The sequence below is a fragment of the Eumetopias jubatus genome, unplaced genomic scaffold, assembly GCF_037043125.1.
Source record: "Eumetopias jubatus isolate StellerSeaLion01/CBP00866 unplaced genomic scaffold, mEumJub1_p1.0 scaffold_10, whole genome shotgun sequence".
Classification (NCBI taxonomy): Eukaryota; Metazoa; Chordata; class Mammalia; order Carnivora; family Otariidae; genus Eumetopias; species Eumetopias jubatus.
This window is the reverse complement of record NW_028274816.1, coordinates 72,752,917-72,777,389: the sequence shown is the minus strand read 5'-3', so window position 1 is coordinate 72,777,389 and position 24,473 is coordinate 72,752,917. Positions and strand designations below refer to the sequence as shown.

At 44.0% G+C, this 24,473-nt stretch overlaps 1 protein-coding gene across 1 annotated transcript in view; it reads right to left on the bottom strand.

Annotated features, from left to right (window-relative positions):
• The window catches only part of HS3ST3A1 (heparan sulfate-glucosamine 3-sulfotransferase 3A1), a 93,719-nt gene extending 69,804 nt beyond the window's left edge, over positions 1-23,915 (bottom strand). Inside the window, exon 1 of the mRNA XM_028089063.1 lies at positions 23,317-23,915. Within this exon, the coding sequence (XP_027944864.1) occupies positions 23,317-23,915 (599 nt within the window). The remainder of the gene's footprint in view (positions 1-23,316) is intronic.
• Positions 23,916-24,473: the final 558 nt, after the last annotated feature.

The window sequence follows — 24,473 nt, the reverse complement described above, 5'->3', positions numbered from 1 at the left end:
TTTTTTTTTTTTTTTGAGAAAGAGAGCGTGCACAAGTGGGGGGAGAGGGCAGAGGGAGAGGAGGAGAATCTCAAGCAGACTCCCCACTGAGCACAGAGCCCAATGTGGGGCTCAATCTCACGACCCTGGGATCATGACCTGAGCCAAAATCAAGAGTCAGACGCTTAACCGACTGGGCCTCCCAGGCACCCTGGAAACCATTCTTTTTTTTTTTTTAAAGATTTTATTTGTTCATTTGACAGAGAGAGAGAGACGCAGTGAGAGCGGGAACACAAGCAGGGGGAGTGGGAGAGGGAGAAGCAGGCTTCTCACCGAGTAGGGAGCCCAATGCGGGGCTCGATCCCAGGACCCTGGGATCATGACCTGAGCAGAAGGCAGACACATAACGACTGAGCCACCCAGGCGCCCCTGGAAAACCATTTTTAACCTTCAACTCCCTCCGGTGCAGATGACAGCCTATTCTATGGGTCATTCAGAGATTTTAGCTCCTTCTGCGTTTGTCTAGGCGACTCCCAGACAGTGCAAGACTATGCCAAGCGTTAACAAGGAGCCTGCCAATAAAAGGTAAGAAAGGAGACAGATTGTATTGGTAAAGAGTGAGCTGGAAAGCATACTAGTTGCTGGAATATTATCAAAAGACAAGCAGATTCAGAAGCCTCAAAAGCCTTCATTGTAAGTATTAAGCTTCATTCCCAGCTTCAATGTTGAATAGCAAACAGAGGCCTCAGGTAGATTAAGAGGGCTAGAAAAATTTCCCAGGATGGGGCCATGGAAAAACTTCGCTTTATTGTGAATAGGATGTTCACAGCAGGGTTTGCTAGACAGCAGATAAATGGGAACTTGTTAGAAATGCAAACTCCGAGTCCCCACACTAAGCCTACTCAATCGGATTCTCAGGAGCTGGGGGTGGGGTAACTGAGATATATTTGACATACAACATTGTATTAGTTTCAGATGTACACCATCATGATTTGAAATTTGTACATATGGCAAAAGGATCACCCTTATAAGTCTAGTTAACATCCTTCATCACACACATATAGTTACAGAACTGTTTACTACCTCCTGATGAGGACTTTTAAGATCTACTCTCTTAGCAACTTTCAAATATGAAATATAGTTATTTTTATCTATAGTCACCATGCTGTCCATGACATTCCCATGACTTACTGATCTTATAACCCGAAGTCTGTAACTTTTGTCCCCCTTCACCCATTCGACCCTTCCCAACCCCACTTCTGACAAGCACCAATCTATTCTCTGCATCTATAAGCTTGACTCGTTTTCTATTTTTAGATTCCACGTATAATCGGATCATATGGTATTTGTCTTTTTCTGACTTCTATTACTTGGCATTATGCTCTCAAGATCCATCCACATTGTCACAATGTCACAAATAGCAAGATGTCACTTTTTTTTTATGGCTGGTACATAGATCTCTTCAAATTGGTGTTTCTGGGTTAGTTTTGTGGTTTTATTTTGTTTGTTTGTTTGTTTGCTTGTTTGTTTTTTGGATAAATACCCAGAAGTGGGATTGCTGGATTGTATGGTAGTTGTAGTTTTAATTTCTTAAGGAACCTCCATATTGTTTTCCATAGTGGCTGCACCAATTTATATTCCGACCAACATGCACAAGGGTTCTCTTTCCTCCACAGCCTCGGCAACATTTGTTATTTCTTGTCTTTTTGATAACAGCCATTCTAACAGGTGTGAGGTGATAGCTCGTTATGGTTTCAATTTACATGACCCTGATGATTAGTGATGTTGAGCCCTCTTTTCATGTACTCAATGGCCATCTGTATGTCTTCTTTAGATAAAAAGGTTTATTCAGATTGCCCATTTTTTAATCAAATTGGTTTTTATTTCTGGCTAGTGAACTGAATGAGTTCTTTATGTACTTTGGATATTAACCACTTATCAGACATATGATTTGCAAATATTTCCTCTTATTCAGTAGGTTTTTTCATTTTGCTGATGGTTTTCCTTAGCTGTGCACAAGCTCTTTAGTTTGGTGTCGTCCCAATTGTTTATTTTTGTTTGGGTTGCCTTTGCCTTTGGTGTCAGATCCAAAATATCTCTAAGACTGATGTCAAGGAGTTTACTGCCTGTGTTTTCTTCTAGCAGTTTATGATGTTAGGTCGTACAATCAAGTCTTTAATCCATTTTGAGTCAATTATTGTATGATGTATTAGAAAGTGCTCCAGTTTCATACTTTTGCATGTGGCTGTCCAGTCTTCCCAACACCATTTATTGAAGACACTGTGTTTTCTTGGCTCCTCTGTCATAAATCAATTGACCGTATAAGGAAGTGTTAATTTCTGGGCTCTCTACACTATTCCATTGATCTATGTGTCTGTTTTTATGCTAGTACCATACTGTCTTGATAATATTGGAGCTTTGTAATAGCATTTGAAATCAGAGAGCATGATACCTCCAAGCTTTGTTCTTCTTTCTCAAGATTGCTTTTGCAGTTCAAGGTCTTTTATGGTTACATACGAATTTTAGAATTGTTTCTCCTATTTTGTGAAAAATGCCATTGATATTTGTGCTTGGTAGGATGGCCCAACCAGCACGCTGTTAATTAGGGGAACCCAAGGTATCTTCATCCTGATTCGGCCTAGCCTAGATTAGACAAGATCCTCTAAGCTACTATATGGGCTGTGTTTCCAACGGGTCCATGGGGTTGTTTTCGAGCTGCCTCACTACAGGGAGCCTGTCTTCCCCACGGCCTTTCACCTTGAAGAACCTTTAGGTCTGGCTGTGGAGGGAACCAGCCAAGTCAACTGTGCCCTCCTAAGAGAAAGGAAGAATGGGAGCTTGAGAATACTGGTCATTACAGAAAAGCCCAGAAGCTTTCCCTATACTCATACAGCACAGTACAGAATACCCATAGAATGGTACAATTTTGGGCCAAGGGCGTGAACAGAAATCACATAGTTTGACACTATTCTGCAGGTGAAAAAACTCAGTCCCAGGGAAGTCAAGTGCCTGGTGTGAGTTCACTATCAATGACAAAGCCAGGACTAGATCCTAGAACTCTCCACCACAAAGTGCTTTTCTACCCCAGTCAGTATGACTGCCATATGCATCAAGTTCCGGCGCAATCTAATTCAACTTTTATGTCTGATGACTCTTGTAAAGATCCCAAGAAATACCGGTAACAGCTTTGGTATATGTATGTTTTGTATACATGCCCACGCATTTCTCAGAATGGCCGTTAATCTAAAACCCAATCAAACGTACTCTCTCACACCACCAGTAGGAGCATTTTGTGTAACTTTTCCCAAACATAAATTTGCACTGTCAAAACCCTTAAAAAGCGTATATGTGATTTTACCCAATATTTTTCTTCTGAGAAATTATCCTAAGGAAATAGTCATGGGTAAGCATTCAAAGTTTAGTTATGAGGACTCCACCACGGTTTTGTTATAGTAACATACCGGAATCCAGTTAGCACCATAGCAACATAAATAATTATTTGCAAGTTTGGCAATTATGTGAATTTGAATTACTTCATGTATTAAAAATAGAAATTGGGGGCGCCTGGCTGGCTCAGTCAGTGAAGCATATGCTTTTAGCTCAGATCATGATCTTGGGGTCCAGGGATCGAGCCCCACTTCAGGCTCCCTGCTCAGCAGGAAGTCTGCTTCTCCCTCTGCCTCTGCCCCGCTCCCCGGCTCATGCTCTTTCTCTCACTTGCTCTCTAATAAATAATTAAAATCTTAAAAAAAATTGATTTTCCATTGTCATGGTCGCGAAATTTGCCATTTACATAATGTATGAGCTGCGTGATGTCTAAACACCTAGAAAAATATTTTAATGTTAGCTATGCTGGAGACTTATTGACCATACCACACAACTATGCACTTTAAAATATCCAGACACCCAGCACTGTGTATCTTTTTACAAAAATAAAGACATTTGTATACCTGAACATCTTTTTCCATTCAAATGAAATTTTTCTCTCTGTTGTTTGAGAATCATGGACACATAGGAACTTTACCACACCTACCTGTTCAATACTGTTGGGGGTATAAATTCCCACAATCACTCTGGAAGTCAATTTAGCAAAATGTATCAAACATCCATAACCTTTGACCGTTTGATCCTATTTCTGAGAGTTCTAAACAACTTATACTCAATTTAACAAATAGCATTGTAAACAAGGAGATCCATCAGAGTGCTATTTATAGTAGCCCCAAATTAAAAAAGTACCTAAAGGCTAAATGACCAGTAAATTACGGTATGTTCTTTTTTTATTATTCTTTTATTTATTTATTTGAGAGAGTGAGAGCAAAAGCATGGATAGGAGCAGAGGGAAAGGAAGAGAGAGAATCCCAAACAGACTCTTGCCCTGAGCGTGGAGCCCAAGGTGGGGCTCAATCTCAGGACCCTGAGATCATGACCTGAGCCGAAATCAAGAGTCCAATGCTTAACAGAGCAAGCCACCCAGGCGCCTCTATGATATGTTCTTAAAGGGGGATTTAGAAGTCATTGCAGTATTTATAAAAGGACTAACAACATAGTTAGAAAATGTTTAGGGGCACCTGAGTGGCTCAGTCGGTTTAGCGTCTGCCTTCGGCTCAGGTCATGATCGCAGAGTTCTGGGATCAAGTGCCACGTGGGCTCCCTGCTCATCGCGATGGGAGTCTGCTTCTCCCTCTCCCTCTGTCCCTACCCCCCAGCCCGTGCCCTCTCTCTCTCTCTCTCTCAAATAAATAAAATCTTAAAAAGAAGAAAATGTTTATACTGTACTCCTAAATGATATAATCATAAGAAATTATACATATGCCCTGAACCAAATTAGGTAAACAATTTTTTAAAAATTACCTGAGGAAGAATAAAATGTCTGGAGGTAAACACTTCAGATTGGTTACAAGGACAGTCTTTCGTGCATTTGCTACATCTTCTGCAGTGGGTGAGAGCACACCAAGTCAGCGGCGCTGTTAACTCCAACAGACACATTCCTAAAATCACCGCACTACATAAAATCACACAGTAAAAACCACAGGGCTTATGGGGATAATGGAGTTAGGGTATTATGCTCTCAACTTTATCCGTGCAATATTCTTAAAAAGATACGAACCTCATAACAGGGGTAGTGCAGTTTTAAACACTTGAACGGTTAAGAAATTCATTCCTCCTACAATAAATAGGACGCTTGACCTTGAAGAAGCCCTAAAGTTTGCTTGTGGCAGTGGGCACCGGAGCCTTGCATCTAGCCGGTTACAGCTAGCAGGAGGGTGTTCTAAAATTGGGGCCCACACAGCCAGGGGTGGGTGTGACTTGGGGCCAGTGGTGAACGGAGGTCGCTGGCGGATATCTGAGGCTCGTGTGCGTGCACATGGGCACACCTGTTCCTGCATGGCTGGCTTCAGCTGAGGGCTGTTTCCTGCATTCATCCAGCGCTTCTGCAGAAGCAAATGTGATTGGCATCAAACAACAATGGACTCCTAATATATTAATTCCGTTGGCACACATTCCCGTTTTCAAAACAAGCATCACAGCAGAGCTGACTGTATTATCTTCCTAATAGGCAAATAAACTTCAATATGAGCTAATAAAATCCTATTTGTAAAGTCGTCTATACACCCTACACTGTCTCAAAACACCTAGTCACAGGAACAAAGAATAAACAGATGCGAATCGGCTTGGCAGTGGGTATGCAGAAGCAGCGGGTAAGGGCAGACTAAAATATTTTGCTCCTCAAATAGTGTCTTATCAATGTTTTGAAGACGTATCTCAACGGCACTACTTGATGATGAGAACAGCTCTGAAGCTGTTTCAATAAACTTTGGTCTATCAGATAAGTATTGCACTAGATGACCGGGGGGTCATTTCCAATGCTAATGATATTTTAAGACAGGATGCTTTTTTTCTTAATAACGAGGTATTTATTTGGGGATAAGAATAAACAAGCTCACATCCCAGAGGGTTGAGATTTAGTACAAGCTCCGTGAATTCCAAACAGGAACTGAATGTAATACTGGTAAAATCCAGTCACGCCATTTCTGAGCCTAAATATTTCAGATTTTTCCGCAAAAAAAATATTTAAAATACATTTTATGTTTTGTTGAGCATTTTAAACAACCGCAAATATGTGAAACATCTCTTATCTTCTGTCATTTTTATACAAACACATGCTGTGAAATAGTCCAAATTACTTTCTTCTGATTATAGAAGACACTAATTTCCTTTAACTACTGTCTTACTATCTCTGTGCCCACAGACGAGAACCCAGAAACTCAAGCCTTTTCGCTTCCTAAATGTCACCTGAAAACAATGCCAAGTTTTCCTCTTATTTTAAAATTACCTTGACTTAAGCAAACACACAAAAAGGTCTTTTTCCTGGGAAACAGTTTGCCAGCTAGACACTTCCTTTTTTCCTGATGGATATCACAAAAAGGGAAGCGACTCGTTTGGCAAAGCATCGTACATCATTACTCAAACCTGAGTTCAATAGTTCAGATTTTTAGAGGCCTTGGGGAGGAAGAAAAAGAACTTCTGTTTTTAAGGAAAATGATTTTGCCCAAGCCTTCAACACGGAGCTAGCAGATTCTACAACATTCTGATAATAGGCACACATAAGTCAGACATCCAAATCACTATACCGAAATTGCTTACCTAGCTAATTACTTTTCCATTTTTAAGAACTTCCTGTTTTGAAGGGCAAGGATTTCACCCAACCTTTCCAACGATGCTGGCACATTATGGTAACGGGTATACACCATTCACATGTTCAAGCCAATACACGAACAGTCATTTACATGAACTATTATTTATTTGGTTTTTTTTATAAATGAAGGGTAAGCATACTTTTAAAAATACAACCAGGGGCGCCTCTTTGGCTCAGTCGTTAAGCATCTGCCTTCAGCTCAGGTCAGGATCCCAGGGTCCTGGGATCGAGCCCCACATCAGGCTCCCTGCTCCGCGGGAAGCCCGCTTCTTCCTCTCCCACTCCCTCTGCTTGTGTTCCCTCTCTCGCTGTGTCTCTCTCTGTCAAATAAATAAAATCTTAAAAAAAAATAAAAATAGAACCAAACTATCCATCTGATGCAGTTTGCTACACAATCGAGGGCCTGCACGTGGAATGAGACATTTAATGTCCAGTAGATTTCTAAGCACTTCCTATCCATCATCTTTTACATTTGCAGAGCATTGCTTATACATGCCATCATTTCATTAGTAGTTTTCATGTTTTCTCTCCCTGAGAAATCCATCTTCTATTATAAGAAAACCATATTTGAAATACCATCTATCTCTCTGAATGCCTTTTTAACTAGCATCGCCATATAGAGTAAAACCCTGGGCCCGGGCTTTGATAATGTGTACGTAGAAGACACAGTTCATGAGATTATGTCATTTGTTAATTTTCTAGAAGCAGATGATTGAAATTCCTACGAAGACAGTATAGCGATTCAGTATGCAGAAACAGGGGGCAGTGTTTCACTTCGAAAAAGATCGAATGGACAACGTGATGGGGGGAAACTGAAAGGGCAGTAAATTTAGGGTCTTCAGGAAATTTATTGGAAACCCCTGGCTTAGAGAAGCATGTGACCATGGAGACAGTATCAGGAGAACACAAAACTTCTGATACTTGGTGTCTCTCATCAAATGAGATGATGTTCTTGATGGAAGAGTACCTGAGGGCTCAAACTTTAAAAAAGAATTTCAGGGGCGCCTGAGTGGCTCAGTCCTTAAGCGTCTTGCCTTCGGCTCAGGTCATGATCCCGGGGGTCCTGGGATCAAGCCCCACATCGGGCTCCTGCTTGGCGGGAAGCCTGCTTCTCCCTCGCCCACTCCCCCTGCTTGTGTTCCCTCTCTTGCTGTCTGTCAAATAAATAAATAAAATCTTTAAAAAATAATAAAATAAAAATAAAAAAGAATTTCAGCGTTGATGAGAGAGCAAGAAAACACAAAGCAATTAAATTTCTTTGTTCTCTCGTGGAACTTTCAAGCGAGCGTGCAAAAGATGAAGGCTTGTAAAGCAAGTTAATTTTCCATTCCACACTTGCCATGGAGTTTAGAATAAGTTGGTGCAGCGCTGCCTTGGAAAGTCACAAAGATTTTCAAGAAAATAGCCATATCAGACACTGCTTGTGTTCAATAATTAATGCTGAAAGCCTTAAGCATCCATTAAAAAAAAAAAAAAAAAGTCCTAGCTAAGACCCTCTGATAAAGAAACTCGTGATCAAGTCACCACACCTAAGTAACCACGTCGGTGCGGAAGGCAGGATGTGTAAATACAAAAACCAGACGAAAGCCCACTAAGCACGTTTTAAACACTGCATTCACAAAGGGCGGTTTTATCTACATGATGACTCGCTGTCATGGTCAGAAAGCATTGCACCAAGACTCCATGGGTTGACTCCAGTCCAGGCAAGAAGAGGGAGATGGACACATGGGCCAAGTTCATTATTTTCCTTGTGTCTTCTGACGCATGTCCATGTACTCAACCAACTGGTGCTGGCAGTCTGTCCCACGGCAGCCACCCACCTGGTCTCAGGGTCACCGGTAACTTCCTACCTGATAAGACAAACACTCCTCTGTCCCAAGCCTCTATTCCCCCTTTTTCACAGCCTTTGATACCACTGATCTTAAAACTCTCCCTCCCTCCGGCCGACATTCAATTAGGGAAATCTTCAGCATGGTGAAAACTGGAAGGAATGCTGTGACAAACACCTCTGCCTGCCAACTAAATTCAAAATTTGTATTTTCCTTAAAAATCTGGATTTGTATTATCACATTATCCATCCATCCCTCATCTTAACTTTTTTAATGTGTTTCAAAGGAAATTAATAGACATCAGCCCAGTTCCCTCTATACACTTTCTGCATGCATGGCTCAGACGAAGGAAACTATATGCCTCTGGGGTAAAAATATAAACATGTTTTCATGGTCCTGCTCTCTTTCCCCCGCCCCTACCATTCCGTTACACATTTTCACGTCTCGGCTTTGTGATGGCTGGCAAAAACCTCAACAATCATGCCTTACGTGGCTCCCAAGCCTGACCTCACTCACAAGCTCCAGCTTACCCTGAAGCCCTTTCCACTTCACGCCCAAAACACAGTTGTTTGTCATCAGTACCCGTTACTTCTTTCTGTGTTCCTTACCCCTGTCACGGTTACTAATAAATACACCTGAGCTAGCAATCTTCAAATATTCTCCAATTTATACTCCTCCCCTCATGCCTAGCGTTCCACACAAAGTTTTATAATCCCTTCTACCAAAAACACTTCTGGCAAATCTTCCCCCCATTTCCCACACCCACTGCCCAGCTCCAGGTCAAGCTTCCGTTGTCTGTCCTCAAGATTTCGAGACGGTCACCTGGCTCCGTCTGCCATCTTCGACACTTCTTATGCAACCTGGGATTAGGTGTCCCCAGCAGAACCAGAGGCGATCTGTGGGATCAGTTCTCCACTGGAAGCCCTCACTACCCACTCCCCAGGGGCAGAACTGTAGTGTCCAATATGGTAGCCACTGGCCTCACAGGGCTATGGGACCCGTGACACTGGCTAGTCAGAATGAAGACATGCTGCAAGCATCAAACACATAGTAGATTTGGAAGATTCTGCATGAAAAATGTAAAATGTCTCATCCAGAATGCTTTGTTTTTGATTACCTGTTGAAATTATATTTCAGACGTCTTGGCTTTCAATCAAACTACTACTGAAATTAATTTCACCTCTTCAGTCTTACTTTTAAGGTGGCTCCTAGAAAATTTAATACGGCCAATGTGGTTCCCATCATATATATATATTTTTGTTTGTTTGTTTGTTAAGGTAGGCTCCACACCCAGCAATGAGCCTAATGTGGGGCTTGAACTTGTGACCCTGAGATCAAGACCTGAACTGAGGTCAAGAGTTAGGCGCTTAACCGACTGAGCCTCCGAGCGCCCCTCCCATTATATTTCGATTAGACAGTGTTGATCTAGAAGAAAGTCCATCACCTCAAACATGCCAATTACTAATTCTCAAAACTCTTTCCTCATGCTTGCTTCCAGACACGATGCCTCACCCCTTATCTGCAAAGACAATGTTGAATTCAACCACACAGCAGGATGCTTTCTCATAACGGTGATCAGGTGAGGAAGTATGACCTTCCCGTGTCCCCTGTGATCCCTCCACATGCTTTGCAGGATGCCCCGGGCATCCAGAAGACAAAAGGGAAAATGGAAACGCAGGGGTGGATCTATAAACCGACCACGCACTCAAGTACAAAGTCAAGGAAACATCAGAACGGATTCTTAAGCTTTTTAGGAAAATGACCAAAGCCTGCTTTGATTTGTTTTTATGTGGTATCTCTTCCAAAATAGAATGTGTGCCGTTGAGCGTATAATCACCTTTACATGAAATGCCACCATCCTGAATAAATCTGCATATTTCACAAAGTTCCCACAGGTCACCGCTATGCAGTTCTGAAGTGAAACATCCTATTTCTCACATGAGCCCAAGAAGCTCTGCTATTTCTGAGTCGGATCTCAAGTGTGAGGTTACTTCAACATCATGCATTCACGCCTGCCATGAATGTTGGTGGAGGGTACTCACCTGAGGGTAACAAGATTAAGTAAAGAAAGGGAAATCAACATGTTTGAAGCCTTTAGCCTACCCTAGAAGGCTGCAAACTACCAACAGGGAGCCAAAGGTCTGTTCTGGCAAATAAATACAGCCATGCTTGTTCATTTACATACTAAGGCTGCTTTTTGGCGAAAACAGGGCCTGGGAAGCCAAAAATATTTACTATCTGGCCCTTTCCAGAAAAAAAATTGCTGACCTCTGGCCCACGGATCAGTTTTTCGTCTCTTAGGAGGCAGGCAGAGCTTCACGCCCTGGACATACAAGGTTGAAAAGAACTAAGATATAATATATGGCGATTAAAATGACATAATAAAATAAAATTTAAAAAATAAATAAACAAACAAACATTAAAAAAAAAAAAAGGTGGTGAATCCACAGCATGGAGCGAGACTCCCGTTCAGCTTCTCTAGGAACCCCGAAGCACATTCATTTTGGATTTCTCAAACAGGACTTGTGTTCACAAAAGCCAGCATTTTTCAAACTTTTTCTTCCCATTGAGAGCCACTGTAACAAATACATTTTACCACCAACCCTCTCTACACCCACTCATCTACGCATATAAATATCGGAACCAACTTTGTCGAGATAAACCTGTCTTGCTTACTACATGGAATCAGCTCTCCTACTTTATCCAATCATAGTGCCTTTCATTTAAAAAAAAAATAACAATAGATTTTATTATAAATTCATGCCTTGTGGATTCACAGGTTAGAAAACTCTTGGTGTAACACCAGCTTTTGATTGTCTACCTCTGGTCTTCACCATAAACCAAAGGTTATAAACCACTAGCCATTCACCTTCAGATGAAACTGATCTGCCGCACCCATGCAGAATTTTGTTTTTAGCGTTGCTTTTGGTATTTCATGATTATTATTTCTCAATTATGTTTTTTAAAAAAGTCAGTATTCCGAGATTATTTTGAAAAATCAGAGGGAATGGCAAGAATGAGTCTACTTTTTTACTGGGTAACAATCAGCTGGAGCTGAGAAGTGATTTCTCCCATGCTTGCTACCAACTCGCCACCGTTTGCCACAGGGCAAATGCACCTGAAAATCCGAAGAATTTTCATCACAGCCATTAGCTCCCCATGACCTCCCCCCCAAAGATAAATATAAAACAGATCCAATTTGTTTTGTTTCCATCATTAAACTCTAGCAGGCATTCTAGTAACCCTCTGGCTTTGGGGAGAGCTTTTTTAACGGATACTTCTATGATCCCAAATCCTCCCACACCAGGAAGAAAGAATGAGGTCTCATTAGAAAGAAAAACAAGTAGCTTTTATTTCTTACAAAAAAAAAGGGGGAGAAGAAAGAAAGAGAAGAAAAACCCACAGCATTTGATGAAAGAACGACAAGAATAATTAGAGTCCACCAGGAAATTAAAAAAAAATTAAAAAGATGCCAGATTTTGTTTACTCAAAAGCTTTGGGAAATGAAATAATTTCATCTTTGCAGCATTTTCCTAGAGCCAGAACTTTAAACTATCAAGTTAGAACAAAAGAGGCTCCAGTTTGGAAAGGTGATGAGGCACGCAATTAGTTTTAGTTACAGCTTAATCCAGTTCTTTTTTTTTTTTTAACTACATGAACTTTGTAAGAATCTACAAAGATTTATGACTGTACCAAACACATCCATCGTTTTTGACTTTGTCCTTCAAACCAGCCTGGCCAACTTTGATATTTCCTATCGAAAGGAGAGATCTAATCCAACTAAGAACGCTGAAAAAGGGAAAAGGAATTTTATTCCCATAATTTGATTGATTACTTCCTACTCTGAACACTCAAGAGAAAAAGCAAAGTTTAAAAAAAGAAGAAAAGGAAAAAGAAAACTTCTTCCTGTCTTTACTGGGATTTCCCCCACTAATCTTTAACAAGCAGGCAACGACCATAAAACACAAATTACTCACGAGGATCCACAGGCCAGTCATGCTAGCTGGGTCCCCAAATCTATACACATCAAAATATTGAGGAAGTCATCTGAGATGAAAACCGGCCATTGAAAGATGAATTGACCGCTGACTCAAATCAATTCAAGGCTTTAATTCACCCACTCTGGGAGGAGAAAAACATAATGCTATTAACTTGTTCCATTCTCTGGAATGTTTCTGTCATGGTTGCCAAACCTCCAAAACTGAATTTTTATCTTCTGGAGCATGGACTTATTTCTTAATTGTATTCTCCAGAATGGTACCATGGAATTCAAGAACCCAGTCTTGTCTTTTAGCTGAATGTCAAGCGAGGCACGGCGGTTCCTTTATAAGCAAGAAAATCTTTATCTCCCAGATAACTTCCATAACTCCAGCAACCTTTAGAGTCTATGCTTCTATCTGACTGGAACCAAAGGAAATTCACATCATCAGCCATTTCTTACATAGCAATGACCTGACCACTAGAGTAAAGGGCTTGGTTCTCATGATGACAGTGATTAATAAAATAATAATGAAGATAGACAGAATCGTGCTTGGGGTGACAATTAGGATGTGCCCTGATTGAGAGTATTAGCATACCTAAAGTAATAAAAAAAGGAATGTCAATCAAAAGGTGCACACACAGAGGAGCCTGGGTGGCTCAGTCGATTAATCTGCCTTCAGCTCAGGTCATGATCTCAGGATCCTGGGATCGAGCCCCACATCGGGCTCCCTGCTCCACGGGAAGCCTGCCGCTCTGTCTGCTCTGCCCCCCTGCTCTTTCTCTCTCTCAAATAAAAAACATGTTTTTTTAAAAAAAAAAGGTGCACACAAAGCAAAGAGTGAGAAATCTGGACGTTGGCAGTGACTCAGCCATGCTCAGGAGGAAGAGGCAGTCGGTCGGCAGGTTCTTACAGGCAAATGGGAGCCCAGGACTGCGTGATGCCAGGAGCAACGAGACGCAGCCAGGAGTTCACCTGGCCCCAACCGCCACAAACAGCGAGCAGCCTTCCGATCGCATGTCCCACACTATTTTGGCTCTCCCATACAGCAGTTTAGGAGGAAACTTGCTCATTTGGACTACTTCATAGTTAAGAGACTTGTTGTTGTTTTTTTTCGTAGTTACTGTCGATATTTAACAGATGGGGGGGAAAACCAAGCGAATGACCAGGATTTCTGCTCTGCCCAGTAAAGATGGATTCTGTCATCAGATTACTTTTTTTAAAAAAAGAGAGGGAGAGAGAGAGGTTGAGCAAAAACACAAGTGGTTTGGTTTTTCCATATAGACTAACAGACTCACAAGATCTACAAATAGCACCTCTACCATTTACTTGGCTGTATGACCTTGGACAAGTTACTTCACCTTTCTGGGCCTCTGTTTCCTGGGCAGGCAAAAAGTGATAGGATCTACCTAGTAACAGTCATCATATTAATAAAATATCCAGACTACATGCAATAACATCCAGCACAAGGTAAGGCCTCACCAAACGTCACTAAATTGTTACCTTCCATTAAAATAAGAGATCGTCCAGACGGAAGATCAATAAGGAAACATTGACCTTGAAAGATCCTTTAGACCAGATGGACCTCACAGACATACACGGACCATTCCATCCAGAGTAGCAGAATGTTCTCCAGGACAGATCACGTGCTGGTCTGCAACACAAGTGTTAACCAAATTTAAGAAGACTGAAACCATGTCAAGTATCTTTTCCAACCAAATGGTATAAAACTAGCAATCAATGAACAAGGGGAAAACTGGAAACATCACGAATATGGAGAGGTTGAACAATCTGCTCCTGAAGCAGTTTTATAAGGGAAGTTTATAGCAACGAGCGCCTACATTAAGAAGAAAGATCTCAAACGAGCAACTTAACTTTACATCTCAAGGAACTAGAAAAAGAACCACCTAAGCCCAAAGTTAGCAGAAGAAAGAAAGCAACAAAGAGCAGAGCAGAAATAAATGAAATAGAGACTAAGACGATATATTTCATCAAATGTCCACTTCAGGGTTTGCAAATATTTTGCTATTTCTAAAGAAGTTTCAAAATGCATGAAGAAAAGCGTAGAGCAACTAAGATGGAAAGATGCCAAACGGCCAAGTAGGGAATGGTATTAAATCACAGAAATTATCTCATCTACGTAAGCATTAGTAGTGGGTCCTTTGCACAAAACAGGTTCATAAAACTAATCCAATCGATGGGGCGCTGGGGTGGCTCAGCTGGTTATGCATGGACTCGATTTCGGCTCAGGTCATGGTTGCAGGGTCGTGAGATCAAGCCCCCTGGCTTGGGCTCTGTGCTGGGCTTGGAGTCTGCTTAAGATTCTCTCTCTCCCTCTCCTGCCCCTTCCCACCACCTACCACTCTGTCTCTAAAAAAACAAAAACAAAACTGATCCAATCAAGATAAGGGAATAATGATGAAAAAGGCAACGCTAAATTCTCTGCGTCTCGAGATGCAGTGCACGTGGTTTTGTTCTGATTAAGTAAAAATATAATGTGGATAACACTATTTTTACAGTTGTTAAAAATACCAAAGAAAATGTTTCAAGGGAGATATTCTTTCTTTTTTTTTTTTAAAGGTTTTATTTATTTGACAGAGAGAGATAGAAAGGGAACACAAGGAGGGGGAGTGGGAGAGGGAGAAGGAGGCTTCCCGCCGAGCAGGGAGCCCGATGCGGGGCTCGATCCCAGGACCCCGGGATCATGACCCGAGCTGAAGGCAGACACTTAACCAACTGAGTCACCCAGGCGTTCACCAGGGAGATTTTCATTACTCTGGTAAACCAGAACCTCAGATGCACAACTGTGTATTTAAAAACAGAAGCAGAAAATGCCAGGGTGCCCCCCCGCCAGATGGGACGCTTGAATCTGATGACATGGGCATCCGGGGCTCACTAGCCCCAGCGGGAAGAACCACCCTGGGTGCCCAGGTCCTGGTTATCTGGTGTTCTAGAAGTTGGATTTTCTCTGGTCCTTCCTCATCCTTGAACCCTGTGATCGGTCCGTGTCTGTTTTGCTCTGGTCTCATAAGCCACAGTGTCTAAAACAAAGGTGAAAGCACCAGGTCTAGTGAGCTGGCCGAGAAGATCTGGGCTATGCTGGACCTCAGCCACAAAGAGCAATCATTCCACCCCATAACCAGCTTCCCCACCCAACAACAGCTCCTCCCGTGTTGTAGCCAAAAAGCCAGACGCCCACGACTGATTTGCCTCTGACCCCTAACCGCAGTTCTTTGTGTTCTCAAAAACCTGTCCTTGGCATCATCGAAGCTTCGGCTCTCCAGCATGAGTAGGATTCGGTCAGGGTGGGTGACTTTTTATACCGTCTTCACATTACATCCGCCAGCCGTAAAAAAAAAAAGAGAAGAAAGAGAAAAACAGAACGGTCTCTGTGTTTGTTTCAGGGACAAGAGAGTAGGAGGGGAGCCGTGAGCCAATTTTACTGGGGAGTCAGCTGAGGGAAAGATGAGCATGTCTGGAAGCAACAGGTGCCGGCAGGGGAAGTTGGCAGGCCTGCGCCGGGGGCCTTTGGAAGGAAAGAAGGAACGGGGCGGAGACAGAGCTGGTGGGCAGAGGAGTCCTTCGGTAGGAGCCCTCATCCTGTGATGCCATGAGGCATCTCCTCCCTTCTTTGTTGATATGGCTGTTTTTCCTTTGGTTTTGGAGTAATATCAGATATTAAAACTGTTCAAGAAAAAAAAAAAAAAACCACACACAACCCAAATAGCAAAAGAGTGCCTGGGTGGTCAGTCGGTTAAGCTTAGTCTGCTTTCGGCTCAGGTCACGATCCTGGGGTCCTGGCATCAAGTCCCGTGTCGGGCTCCTTGCTCAGTGGGGAGTCTGCTTCTCCCTCTGCCCCTGCCCCTGCTCATGCTCTCTCTCTCTCAAAAAAAAAGTGCAGACAATTCTCAGATGACCCTCCACCCAGATTCCCCTAAAGTTAGCATGTCACATTACTCTTGTACAGTGATCCAACTGTACTCTCGTGCAGTGATCAAATTCCCATTTTTCCATCAGGATCTAATCAAGGGTGCCACACCGTGTTTACTCACTAGTGGTTAGTCTCTTGTCTCTGATCTGTGACTGTTTATCAGTCTTTGTCTTTCACGATCTTGACATGTTTTAAGGATACCGATCAGGGATTTATTCAGCTGCCCTGCCATTTGGGTTTGTCAGACGATTTGGGAGAAGGACACCCTCCTCACCGGCATACCCCAGGGGTGCATGATCTCCATGTGATAAGGCGGCAGTGTTAACCTTATCACCTGGCTACAGTGGGGTCGGCCAATGTCTCCTCTGTAATGTTCCTGTTTTCCCCCTGCCCCCCTGTGAAACTTTCACCTGACCGCCACTACTCTCCCCCCACCCACCCTCCCCAGGCATGGAGCGGCAGCCCCAGGAAGGGCTCTCCGGCTGGGACTCTGAAAGCAGCCTCCTGTGACACTGTCCCTCGTGGGTGGGATCTTCATAGTGTGTCTCCATGCATTCGGGGTTAAACAGGCTTCTGTGGGGCGCCTGGGTGGCTCAGTCGTTAAGCGTCTGCCTTCGGCTCAGGTCAGGATCCCAGGGTCCTGGGATCGAGCCCCGCATCGGGCTCCCTGTTCCGCGGGAAGCCTGCTTCTCCCTCTCCCACTCCCCCTGCTCGTGTTCCCTCTCTCGCTGTCTCTGTCAAATAAATAAAATCTTTAAAAAAAAAAAAGTAAAAAATAAGAAATAAAAAAATAAACAGGCTTCTGTGTGCTGCCTGTTAGGAATCATGGGACCCTCCTCCAGAGCCTGTACAACTGGGGGGGAGGGAATAAGCCTGCATCACTGCTGTTGAAATAAAATCATCTGGAAGTGTTTTCATTTGAAGCTGGCTTTCAGAAACAGAGGCAAAACACACTAACGAAACTAATCTGGGGCATCTGGCGTTCCTTTCCACTCATGCACCTTTCCAATATAAACCTCCTAATCATTTATATCTTGTTTCTCAGGTTTATGGTGAAGGCAAGTCTCTTATTTCTCTCCAAAGAATAAACTCCCCGCCTAAAAGGAGTGAGCTCAGACCTAGATGCAAACAAAGCACAGCGTGGTCACGCTAAACACACGATCCACGCTCTAGGTGCTACCGAAGGCGACCTGCCCCGCTTTCCCTAATTAAGACAGCACTCACTCTCTGATAACTTGAGGTTTTTCCAAGTTCAGCGGCTTGGGTCCCTTCCTGACTCTCCCTCCCACTAGATGGCACTACATGTCACCTTCAAAGTGGACCGCCCTCCACAGTCTGCGGGAAAGGATTCTATTTTTCAACTGTGCAAGAGTATCACACGCCTTGTGGCAAGTACTAAATTTCATTCTTAATGAACACTCCCTCTTTTTTTTTTCTACATTCACTGTCATCTGACAGCTTCTGAAAGAAGTCAGATCTGAACTTTTGGGCTACAGTCCTCAAGGGATCACAGGATGGCGTGGCAGTCTTGACTGCATGATAATGGGTAAAAAAAAAAAAAAAAAATCAAGAGTTGCATCACTGGAGACCAGCAACTGGAAAGATGCTTCAGGTCACTGAACTCATTTCTTCAATTTCTCAGTTCTGGTTTCACCCAAGTTTATAAGTTAACTGTATCATGATCCCCCATGGAGATTCTTAAACTGTATCAAATTAGCAACAGTGCTGTTCAAACTTTTAAGATAACAGGACTAGGGAGTTGCAACATTATGTAGTTACAATATTACTCTGATTGCGCATTAAAGGCATTGCTTCCATAAGAAATCTCATTTTCACAACTGTAACTCATCACCTCAGCAGAGATCAATTTTCAAAAAGCGGGGAGTCTAGTATATCTGGGAAACGTACGAAGAGAGGACACTCTATCAGCCAAGTTATTATGACTTGGGGGAGGAAGATGTCCCCCTCCCCCAAGGAAAAGTGCTAAGTGTGTAAAGTTCCCAACGGGGCCCGGCAATTTGACTGATGGTAATTGCAATTTGCAGTTGTTCACATGCATCCCTTAGAGATGGGAGGCCCTTTCGTTGTTTAGATCAAGTAGGTTTGTTTGCTCTGCGACACTCTTCCCTTCCCAATGTGAGCATCTGGTCTATGTAAGGTTAGCGCCTAATGTCATTAATTGCACAGCTTATTATTTTATTCCCATGACCCCCTCTGATATACAGATTTGGAACGTATGTTTTCCTGGCCAATCAACAGACTTATGTACATGAGACAAATACTCTGGCCACAGGGTTCTCTTTTTAAGGACAGGGCAGATCACAATATTATGGAGGATTTTTCGCCCAGAGACAGCTATGCCTTTCACATAAAACGTTATCAGCACACGATAACTCTCACTTGTTATAAAGAAATACTGGAGCATGAGAGCTATTTCAGTTCCAGGCTGTAACAAACGTGGGTTTTGCTGTTGTTGTTTTCAATGCCTGGACTCACCAGTCCCAAAGCCTGTTCCATATCCTGGGTGTCTGACAGTGCTCAGGAGTTCAACAGGCACTTTAAGAACTTGCCTGTTACTAATTCCATCACTTTGCCCATCTACTCAGTGTCTCTGCTCTTGTACGCACCCTTGGACACACACACCTAATCACAGGAACGAGGCCGTCTGACTGGTATTGCTGGGAGCCCCGAGGAGAGACATTCAGCTAACAAAATGACAGTGCTGGGCCTTCTCAGAATAGGCTGTTTGCAGTCTCTCTACGGATAGAGAGTGTACAGTCCCTAAGAGCCCCTGGGAACTCTATGCATAAGAGAAATTGCACCCTCTCCCCCTGTAGACAAGCACCCTGGACTCGCGGTCCAAAGCAACTTCTTCCCGCTTTCCTCCTACCCCGCATCCCTTCCCACTGTTCTTAACTCTGCTCTAAGGACAGAGGAACTCCCCCTGGACTTCAGTCCCTCTGACCTTGCATGGGTGGCCAAACTCTGCAGCTCCCTTGGCTCGAATTTCATTTCCACCCCTTCGTGCAGAAAGAGCTTGTGGCTCAGGAGGGTGGGAAACTGCACATGGAGGTACTCTGCAGCTGCTCCCAGCTGCTAAGAAAGGCCAGTTCCTCCTGATAGGAACCGAAAGTTCCTCTGTTCCGTCTGCCTCTTCGGTAGACTTGGAAAACAAGTCAATGATCGGTAGAGGCCAGAAAATTTTAAATTTTGATGCAGCCGGGGTGGGAAGGGGAGGGGCAGAGAACCAACTCCTCAACTCCAAGCTGAGTGATCTTTGACCTTCCTGGATGCTATCGAGTAAAATAATTTAATGATACTCTTCTCCAATCAAATTTTCCAGTATTGCTAAAGAAAACACATCATAACGTAGGAAAGAAATGTGCTGGCACTTTTAGAAACGAGGAACACTTACTATCTTTCCCCAAAATTCGAGATGAGACGGAAACGTTACAGAAAATAAAGTGTTATACATACATATATATGTGTGTACACACATATCTTCAATACTTTATAAATAGGTAACTTTTGTTTTACAGAAAAAAAAAAACACAACACAGCCTTCTTGTTGGAGCAGAAATACACAGGGAGAGGGGGGCCTTCTTATTCAATTCTGAGCTCACCTGCTCTTGTACTACAACAGAGGCATTCGACTTCCAGAAAAGATTTTCCAGAGTTTTAAAGCAAATGCAACAATTCCCTACTTTCCTTTATGAACCCACCACCCATATAATGGAAATGCAGACTGTTCATTGTGAAGCTTTGCTTTCCCATGACACGCAAGCCACAGACATTTGTTGTCCTGATATCATGTTTGCTAAATTAAGCAATGTGGAATGTTTTTTTTTAAAAAAAACTCCATCAGGGTGGAGTTTCACACGCAGAAGACTCCACTGAAGCATCCTCTATTATCATTAACAAATTTCCTGGAATCTAAACACCTGCCCTTTTTCATTTGTTCTAAGAATACTAGGACACTTTAAAACAATTCAGAGTAACTTCCTTTCTTAGAGATTTTGACAACACTCACTTTCTTGTCTTCACTACAAATCTGCTCAAAGGAAGAAATTGATTATACTAGTGGTGGGGGTGGAGTGCAACTTACAAAGTACTTTATGTTTTCTCCCAGTGGGGGAAATTTACCAAAACATCCCAATCATGGTCTTCTGGTTGTTTTCATTCTCAAACACATTCTCCATGGCATTTTCCTCCTATTTGCTAACAACACACTTCTCCCTTTGTCTGGACGGTAGGGGGCACTGCCACAGCGAACTATTATGGTCAACTGTGAGATTTCAAGGGGCAAAACAACACGGCTGGACATAGAGGATTTTCCCATGTCAATGAGCATCTAAAAAATATTTTACACATTTTTTTCTTCCATAATTCACTTCAGGGTGCAAACACTGGAGTTTTCTTTCTGTTCATGTTGTGGGGGGAAGTAGGGGGAGTCAGCAGTATGTGGTAGAAATCCCATATTACAAATTTGGGGCTGACTCAGGAAGGTCTCACCGAATCCCTAATCGTAAATATTGGCTGAACATAAGCAGTAACGTGCACTTAATATAGGTTAAGTAGTGTTCCGTGCAAGAGATTTTTTTTTTCATAGTCTTCAGTCTGTCTCACAAACATCAAACTCCCAAGTTCAGAGCCAAGATGAAAGAGAACCGTGGCAACATTTCATTGAATAATCGCATAATCCAGGCTGCATAGGTGGAGGGTTTTTTTTTTAAAATAAGTTTCATATGTAATTGAATTAAACTTAAATTTATGCATCCAATAAAAACCATTGCAAATGGTAAAACAAAGACATTGCTCCGACACTTAGAAAATTAAATTCACCAAACCATGAAGTCTACCGGGTAGTTATTTTTGTAACCACCATAAATTGTTTTATAGCACTCCTCTGCTGGAATCAACAATCCGAGGAGAAATTTACTTTACAGCACACGCATCTTGTTTCCAAAAGAGAGTGACCTAAAAAGTTTACGGCTCTTTCCTTTCTTCTTCTTTTTTTTTTTTTTTTTTTTTTTTGTTAATACTGTGTTTCTAGTTACCTTGAAACCTTCCTTCTCTTTCCTGAGCAAAGGCTCACAGAAAATAAGATCCAGGTCTGTAGATATCCTGCGCCCTCACATACTCATTTCTGGAATAAGAAGAACAATCATACTTTGTGAAAATAAGGACTATATGGCAAAATGAAAATAAAGGGTTTTAGTACTAAATATTTCACCGTATTTAATGGCACCTCAAGCCAAACGTTGTCTTGGACCTTTCGAGAAGTTGCCTTGAATTGTGTTCCCTTACAGCACTATACGAGGCCCAATTCAATGCAAACTGCTACAGATAAGAGTTTTAGGGGTCTTTAATCACTTCTTTCTTGTGTCCTTGATGGAAAAAACAGAGCTGCCTTTGTGCTAAAAAGAAGGACCTGTTGTTTTCAGATTCAACAGGTCATTTTTATAAGAACTTCCCAGAGGATACAACATAAATGACAGAAACACAAGGCGATTTTTTTAAGTGGCTGATGATTTTAGATGATATATATTCTATATTAAGGGAAAGTTGTTTGTTTTTCTTTCCAACAAATGCAAAGTTACTGTTTTAAAAATGTTTAATGTTTGAACTTGACTTTTAGGGCCAAATGTTTTCTCCTAAGTTGGCTTACTGTAAATTCGGCTCCCGAAATCAATCTGAGGGTGTGCCTGACCAGCCTCAAGTAAATAAACTTGTCAGATCGTGTTCATTTCTGCTTGGGAGATGAATTATTTATTTAGTGGACTTTTGAAATATATTTAAATTGTGGTCACTTTTGTAATGTTCTTTCAGTTAAAATAACAAAGAGAATTCATACTTAATGAACAAGATAAAACTTTCTAAGATGAAAATGCTGGCCACATGACTTTTGGTTGTTCTCAGAGGAAAGAAAACAGGCCAATATTTTATGGCAAATAAAATCCAGGTGACACCAGGATTTATTGGAGTTTGGCTGATTCCATTATTAAAGGTGGTCTAAATTTGAGAAGACTGGCAAATTTAAGATTAAGAACCGAATCAGACTTGTTTCCTAAACTTTTATTGGGAGGCTTTTTCACAATGTAACCAGTGTCCCTATTTCTTCTTTTAAAGAAGAAAAAATTGGCTACTTCATGTGTGAAGAGAATTGTTTGAAGATCTTTAGGAAAGTTTCAGCCAGGCCAAAAACACAAGGTACTATTCCCTTTAAATTTAGCAAACACTTTCCAAAACTCATTCCTCACCACAAACAAAAGTTGTTATCCAGGAAGCCCTTCTTTAAAGCGCAGTGACTGGTTGCCGGCACTTGCTCGAACATGTATTTCCCAACTACCTAGACTCTGGTTCTTGACACTTTTACTGAGTCTCGATATTACTTACCACCTAGGACAAGGATCTGGCAAAAGGTCAAGGTAAATGAATACCTGATGGCAAAGACTGCGGGAGCCCCGGGGGGTGGTTCAGCAGATAAAGAAGAAATAAAAACAGGGGCTCTGAGGGAACGCATGGAGCACACTGCAAGGCTAATAATCGACGAACAGGTTTCTCACTTAGGAGGTACTTTTTTTTCCCCACTTAAGCTAACAACAGGGCTACTTTCACGGAGCAGGAGAACAAGATGGGATTGGCCGTGTGAGGAAAAGGAAATCCCAAAAACTAAAGAAAAAATCGTGAAGGCCAAAATTTCCCTCCCACCGCCTCCCCCGACACCCACACTTCCCTGGAAGCACAAGGCGGCACGAGGAACGAGACCCCTCAACTCAAAAGCAGCCACTGCAGAAAACCGGGAGGGAGGGGAGCTGGGGGTCCCCCCAACCCGCGCACCCCGCCCTTCGGCTGTCCCCCCACCACCCCCACCCCCTGGCCGTGCCCTGCGCCAGCTCACCGGTACCAGGCGAGGCCCTTGTGGTAGCTGCGGTCGAAGAAGTGGGGCTCGGCGCCCACCGCGCGCACGTCGGGGTGCACGCGCAGGAACTCCAGCAGAGCCCGCGTGCCGCCCTTCTTCACGCCGATGATGATGGCCTGCGGCAGCTGCTTGCTGCCTTCGTCCAGCAGCAGGGCCAGGGTCCCCGGCGGGGCCTCGGCCACGCTGCTCCCGGCCCCGGAGCCGCCGGGACCTCCGGCCAGGCCGGGGGGCTCCTCTTCCCAGGCCGCCTCCTCGCCGTCGTGGCGCGGCGCGGGCGGCCGGAGTCTCCGCCACGGCTGCAGCTGGAGGAGGCGCTTCCTGTGCGCCGCCGCGGGCCACACCGCCAGCTCCCTCGGGCCTCCGATCAGGGCGCCGCGCCCCGGGGCCCCCGCCTCGTCGCCACCGCCCGACGGCCGTACCAGCGGGCCCGCCAGGGTCTGGCAGCGCTCGGCCAGGCAGTAGAAGACGTACAGGGACGTGAGCAGGGAGCAGAGCATCAGCAAGAATTTCCGGAAGATGCTGCGGGACAGCGGCTCGGCGGAGGTGGGGTGAGCGCCGGCCGGGCCCGGAGGGGCCATCCTAGCCGGAGGCGACGGCGGGCCGCGCGCGGGCCATGCTAGGCCGGGACTCCGCCGGGTGCCGCGACCTCCTGCGGGGGGCCCCGCATCGCCCGTGCGTCCCTGCGGCCGTGCGAGCTGCGCCTGGGAGACGGAGCCCCCGGCGCCTGTGAGCGGGATCCCTGCCTCCGGTCGAGGGGGCGGGAGGGGGTCGTGGTGCCGTGCTTAAGAAACCATCGTCTTAGACTCGCCCGAGTCCTGAGCCTTGGGGTCGCGCTCGGCGCCCCGGTTCCCTGAGTCGCCCGGAACGGGGGTCCTGGCTGCGGCGGCGGAGGCGTGCGTCTCAGCCCCGGCCCCGAGCGGCCTCTCGGCGCGGATCCCCGTTCAGCGATCGTGCATCCCTCGCTCGGTCCCGCGGAGGGGACTCGAGGCTCCCGGGCCGCGGAGCTCCGTGCGCTGCGGACAGCAGCGAGCGACAGTGCCTTCCTTCGTGCCCGTGGCCGCCGGGGCGCGCCCTCTGCGCCCGGCTACGAGGTCCCACCGACTCTCCCCGCCCCAGCGGCAACCAGAGGCCCGCGG